The sequence below is a fragment of the Octopus bimaculoides genome, chromosome 2 (assembly GCF_001194135.2).
Source record: "Octopus bimaculoides isolate UCB-OBI-ISO-001 chromosome 2, ASM119413v2, whole genome shotgun sequence".
NCBI lineage: Eukaryota > Metazoa > Mollusca > Cephalopoda > Octopoda > Octopodidae > Octopus > Octopus bimaculoides.
The window spans coordinates 191,399,984-191,406,718 of record NC_068982.1 but is presented as its reverse complement, the minus strand read 5'-3'; the positions used below and the strand labels follow the sequence as shown (position 1 = coordinate 191,406,718).

Sequence of the window (6,735 nt, the reverse complement as noted above, 5' to 3'; positions counted from 1 at the left end):
CTTTCCATTAGCTGTTCCAATCTTCTAGCTTCCTCCGTCTTCCTCTCATAAGTGCCGTTTGATTCTTGCAGTAGGCACTTCCTATCATTTACATACACACCTTTGGATACATTACATCATTTATATATATATATATATATATATATATATATATATGTGGGGGGGAGGGGTATTTGTGCATATATATATACATACCATGCATGAAAGCTTGAAGCACACATATACACGCATACACATCTTGCATATATGTACGAATGTATGTTTACACCAGTTCTTCCAAAACTGGGTGTGTTTTCAAATGCAACGAGTACCCATCCACCCCACCCCACCACCAATCCTATTAAAAACATGACTAACACCAAATAATTAGAGACTAGGAACCATTATTACAATGTTATGACACCCACACCCACACACACCCTTTCCTTCCACTCTTCTGGTGAAACAGTTTCATCTTTTACAGCAGCCAAAGTTGTAACTGGGTTGACATCACACAACCCTAACCCTAACCCTATCTCCCCAATTTCTGAGAGTCAGATTGTCTTGATGCTAGTAGTAGTAGTAGTAGTAGGTGTTGTTTAGCCCTAGGCAATCTTGATCCACTGGATGTATCTGATCAGAGGTGTTCCATGCATAAAATACTGTCCTTGCTGCCAACTTTATACCCAGAACCACATTCTTTTTTATTTCAGATTCTTCAGTTTTTTGGGTGAACCATGCTAATAGCTTTTGAATGAAAATCGCCCATCTAGACTTTTTTCAGACAATGAAGGGTGACGATACATATTAAGCATACATTGAGTATGGATTTAACAGAAAACCATAATTATATCATAACATTTACTGACATAATGAATTATTTAGCCACATGGGCCACCTGACTGGCCTTCGTGCCAGTGGCACGTAAAAGCACCCACTACACTCTCGGAGTGGTTGGTGTTAGGAAGGGCATCCAGCTGTAGAAACTCTGCCAGATCAGATTGGAGCCTGGTGTAGCCATCCAGTTGCACCAGTCCTCAGTCAAATCGTCCAACCCATGCTAGCATGGAAAGCGGACGTTAAACGATGATGATGATGAGGTCCTTTTCGATGGATAACTTCAAAAACCCTACTACTTATGGAGTCTGTCAATTTCTTAATAGTCGCAGGTCGGACTGCCTCTGCTGCAGCTTTCATGGTCGTCTCATAAAACATCTTTCAATGTAAATTGGTATCCTTCAGCATAAACATCTTGCTTAATGATGGACCAAAGATTTTCGATGGGGTTGAGATCCAGAGATGCTTGCAACCACACCATCGACTTTTCACCTTGTATGCCGTAAGACCCCAGTAATGTTTGGGTGGGCCTAGCAGAGTGGGAGGGAATGTTGTCATGTATGAATACGAGAATCCTTAGAAGTGACAGTGGTATGTCATCTAGCCAGGGATCCAAGACCTCCTTCCGGAGATTGCAGTAGGCGGCTGTGGTCACTTTAACCCCTTCAGGCACCCTGACTGGGTCAACAATTATTTTCTCACCAAAGTCTGTGTTCAAAAATTCTGTTAAGATTATGATCAGCTGAGACGGTCCAATAAGGCTGGAACATGTTTGGAGTTTTTAATCTGTTGGTTTGATCTGAAGGAAGAAGCAGTGTTCATAAGCTTTGCTGTCTCTCGGAAACCCAGTGAGATAGATGCTGTTATTGTTCCATTTAACCCTTTTATTACCGTTTTACTGCTGAAATCCACTGCTTTTCCTTCAATTAACGAAGGACTTAATGAAATAACTTTGTCACTATTTAAGCCAGTGTTTGGAACATAAATTATTATGAAGTTTTGATGGAAGGTTTTAATTGAGGTTACTTCAAAACTGGGAGTTGGTATCGGAACCAGGGCTGGTCTTGAATAATTTAGAATTGAAAGTGGAGTCAAACAGTTGGTGGTGCTGGGGGTGAGTTTTGCTTTCTTCATTAGCTTTGAAATAATCTTTTCTATTATAAGCACAACACCTGAAATTTTGTGAGGAGGTGCTACTCAATTGCATCAACCCCCAGTGTTCAGCTGGTACTTATTTCATTGACCCCAGAAGGATGGAAGGCAAAGTTAACCTCAGTGGAGTTTGAACTCAGAACGTAAAGATGAACAAAATGCTCAGCAGCGTCTTGTTCCACCTGCCAACAATTGTTCCATTTTATCACCTTTTTACCTGTGAAATATTAGAAGAAAGTGAAGGCAGGTGAGCTGGCAGAATCGTTAGCACGCTGGACGAAACGCTTGGCGGCATTTCACCTGTCTTTACATTCTGATTTCAAATTGTGCTGAGGTCAAATTTGCCTTCTATTCTTTAGGGGTTGATAAATTAAGTACCAGTTGCGTACTGGAGTCGATCTAATTGACTGGATCCCTCCCACAAAATTTCGGGTCTTGTGCCTAGAGTAAAAAAGAATATTGGAAGGAAAGTGTGATAGGGTGAAAGGGCGGTGGGGGTGCCTTTCTTGGGAATTGGTAGACACTGCAGTGAGTCTCCAAAAGTTAGGATGTATCTCTGCAAAGAGACAGAGAGAGGTGGGGTGGGGTGGGGGGACTGGTAAGTTTGATGATGTTAAGAATTCATTGATTGACTGTGAAAAGGGCAACATCGGAATTGGTCGCATTGTTGGTTTGAAGTGACTCTGGAGACTGTTTTGCATTTGATGCACGCGCGCGCGCGCACGTGTGTGTGTGTGTGGTAGAGTTGGAAGATTGATTTGGCACGCGTTTACAATTTGGGATGTTTTGTGAAGGTCAAAGGTCACTAACCCTTCACCTTCTATCTTGTTTCACTCATTAGACTATGGCCATGCTGGGGCACCACCTTGAAGAATTTTAGTCAAATGAATCAACATCAGGACTTAATTTTTTCTTTGTCTTTTAAGCCTGGTATTTATTCTGTCAGTTTCTTTTTGTTGAACTGCTAAGTTATAGGGATGTAAACACACCAACACCAGTTGTCAAGTGGTAGTGGAGGACAAACAAAGACACACACACACACATGACAAGCTTCTTTCAGTTTCCATCTACCAAATTCACCCAAAAAGCTTTGATCGGCCTGGGGCTATAGCAGAAGACACTTGCCCAAGGTGCCACACAATGGGACTGAACCTGGAACTGTGGGTTTGGGAGGCAAGCTTCTTACCACGCAGCCACTGCTGCACCTTTATTCTGATTAAACCAGAAAATGTTCTCATGCTGTTGTTGTTGTTGTAGTGAAGGCCGCCGTCTGGTTTGTTTTACTCTAATTGGAAGTTTAGGGAGTTTCTGCTGGATTCTGCAATTTGTTTGTAGTTGTTGTTGTTCTCATACTGAATTCCTCTTGAGACAAGTGGGCCAAATTGACTCTTAAGTTTCATAATTAATTATTTCACTTTTTAATCTCTCTACACCTGGGCATATTAAAGTGTGAAGTGCCCTGTGAGTATGTGTGCGTGTGCGTGTTGTACGAGTATGTGTGTGTGTGTGTGTGTGTGTGAGAGAGAGAGAGAGTGAAAGGGTTGAGGAGGGTGAATTAATGTTTCTCGTTAATAACAGTTGCAGCTGGTGATATCCCTGGCAAAGTTAATTAACTTAAAATTGCTGTGCCACCTTGCTGTAATTTAGACTCATCTGTTGGTGCAGTTCATTGCTGTAAACAGTGGGAGCACTGTGTAGTTAACAGAAAACTAGGGAATATCTTTAGAATATTATGAAGGGATCCAAAAAGCAAAATGTAGGAGAAATTCCTTCATTTAGAAGAGCAAAAAATAACATTAAAAAAAATAAGATAATTTCTATTTGTTGTCAATTTTGTATAATTTCAATAATTTTGGGGGTTTCTGCTGTTTTCTATTTGCAGGTGAAGCAATACTAGATGGTGGACCCAGTTTCGTCATAACTCCAAACACACTCCTTCTGTGCGCCAATGGCAAGACGCAATTTTCACAGTCATCACAACCCAAAAATTCAATTTATTTTGCACCAGAAATGCACACTGGAATTGCAGCATCAGAAGCTGCCATTGAAAAGGTTTGTGTTACATTTTCAACTTCAGGTGGACCCATGTGGGGATTGTTCACATAATTAAACCCTTTTGAGGTCTTATCCATCTCCTGCAATCCTAGAATTATTATTGTTGTTATTATATTTTGGATCCCACATTATATCGGTGTAACCATGATGCAACCCTGAACAATCTGACTCCCTGGTCAGCAGCATTAGTTGGGAGCTGGCATAAGGAAATAAGAGCTTTATTTGCATATCGTTAGCGTTACCATAAACAAATTTAAAAGACACGTGTGTGTATATGTGTAAATGTATGTATATATGCGTGTGTGTGTGTGTGTGTGTGGTTATGTGTGATAACTATGGCAAGTCACTTGACAGAAAAGGAACTGTGGACCAATCACTGATTGGTGATTTCTCATCTGGTGTGAAGCTTTTGGTGTAGGTCACTGACCTTGATGAGCCCCAGTGCAGCCAATGTGTGACCTTTAGTAGAGAAAAGTGTCAGGTGGGGTGTTTGCCTTGGGTGGTCTGTCAAACAGTAATACTGGTGTCCCAAGGTGAGTCCAGGAGATAAACCGTTGTACGTACTAATTACTGTATTAACAATGTTAATTATAATCCAGGGATTAGCCAGTAATTAAACCTGCATTCTTCTTTTAATTTCAGATATATGTTTATTCCTTGGGGAAAACACTTCAAGTTGCTCTTGAGCATTGTTCAAAGAAGAACCCGGTTGGTAGAAATTTTGGTTTTAAACAAATCACTTCATCACATGAATTTATGTATATATGTGTATATATACATTGTTGTGCCATTCAATACACATTATTTTTTATAAACAATACACAATGCTTCAAGCAAACTACAATACTCACTTATCATCATCATCATCATACGTCCGCTTTCCATGCTAGCATGAGTTGGACATTTGACTGAGGACTGGTGAAACCAGATGGCTACACCAGGCTCCAATCTAATTTGGCAGAGTTTCTACAGCTGGATGCCCTTCCTAACGCCAACCACTCAGAGAGTGTAGTGGGTGCTTTTTACATGCCACCAGCATGAAGGCCAGTCAGGTGGTATATATATATATATATATATTTTCATACACACACTCATAGGATGTTGCAGAAAGCCTCAAATTCACTCTTGATCCATGTTTCAATGAGAAGCACAGTGTGCAATGGAATCTGAAAAAGAAAATGGTAAAGCATTAATCATATGAAGACACTGTTAACATCTGCCTGACTTCACTGATACCACATCAATGGTCATGTTAAATATGGGATGTTTTGCTGCCACGAGAGCCAGTCAGGCGGCACTGGCATCGACCAGGCGGCACTGGCATCGACCAGATGGCAGTGGAATTGACCATACGGCACCGGCATCTACCAGCAGCACTGGCATCATATATATATGCCACAGGTGTGACTGTGTGGTAAGAAGTTTGGTTCCCAATCACATAGTTCTGGGATCAGAACTATGTGCCCCCTGTGTGGCAACTTGGGCAGGTGTCTTCTGCTATAGCCTCAGGCTCACCAAAGCTTTGTGAGTGGATTCTGTGGACAGAAATTGAAAGAAGCCTATTATATGTATGTGTGTGTGATGTTTTTTAATATTCACAACCACCACCACCACCACCACTACTGCTTGACAATTGGTGTTGGTGTGTTTATATTCCTGTGACTTAGGGATTTGGCAAATCAGACCCAATAGAATTTGTATCAGGCTTTAAAAAAAATGAAGTACTAGGGTCGAGTCATTTGACTAAAAATTCTTTGAGTTGGTGCTCCAGCATGGCCACAGTCTAATGACTTAAACAAGTAAAAGATAAAATACATACATACATACATACACACACACACACACACACACACACACACACACACACACACACACACACACACACACACACACACACACATATATTTCAAGTATGTATAAACAGTGTTGTTGATGATATACAACAGTAAAACGAAGGTTGTGATTAGTGAGGATTAGTAGTAATTAATTAAAAAAAAGGAGTTAAGTAGGGTTGGATAAATGGTTGTTGATATATAATCTTGAAGAAAATCTGGAATGTGTAAATGAGTTGCAAAAACTTTGGTAAACATTTCTGCTTCTTTTTGTAATGTTAAAATAAATGACATAAATAATTCCTGTCCGTGTTGAGTAATGGTCAAAATTGGTTTATTTCAGACGCTGTGTATAAGCCGTAATCTCGAATGCATCCTAAATGCAATGTGTGAAAAGAACCCCTCCCTGAGAATTGCATTAATCCATGTTCTTGAGGTAAGACTACCAAATTCTTTCTGCAGAGAAATGTCTTAAAACATCAAAATAAATAATTAAAAATAAATAATATTGCTTTATATTTAAGATTCATTTCTTTAAAAAGGTTCCTCAATGTCAACTTCCGGTATTGACGTAACAACCGCAAAAATCTTCACTTTCTATTTTGTGTGTTCGTGTGTATGAGACAGAGAGTAAATACTACATACACACCGCTCTCTCACTCTGTCTCACACACATCCCTTGACTCACTCACACTCTGTCTCTTACAAACACACACATACATAAATGTATACAAACATATTTACAAAGACACACGTGTGTATACGTGCGTGCGAGCGTGGGGGGGTGGTTCCACAATCGCCATTTATTTCAATTACTCTTCTGAGGATATTCATGTAAATCTTTTTTTCATTTAATCATCATCATCATCATCATCGTTTA

General features: G+C 40.1%; 1 protein-coding gene across 1 annotated transcript in view; it reads left to right on the top strand.

Annotated features, from left to right (window-relative positions):
• The window catches only part of LOC106871088 (tyrosine-protein phosphatase non-receptor type 13), a 217,697-nt gene that overhangs the window by 82,440 nt on the left and 128,522 nt on the right, over positions 1-6,735 (top strand). Inside the window, exons 3-5 of the mRNA XM_052965917.1 lie at positions 3,851-4,020; positions 4,666-4,731; positions 6,199-6,291. Of these exons, the coding sequence (XP_052821877.1) occupies positions 3,851-4,020; positions 4,666-4,731; positions 6,199-6,291 (329 nt within the window). The remainder of the gene's footprint in view (positions 1-3,850; positions 4,021-4,665; positions 4,732-6,198; positions 6,292-6,735) is intronic.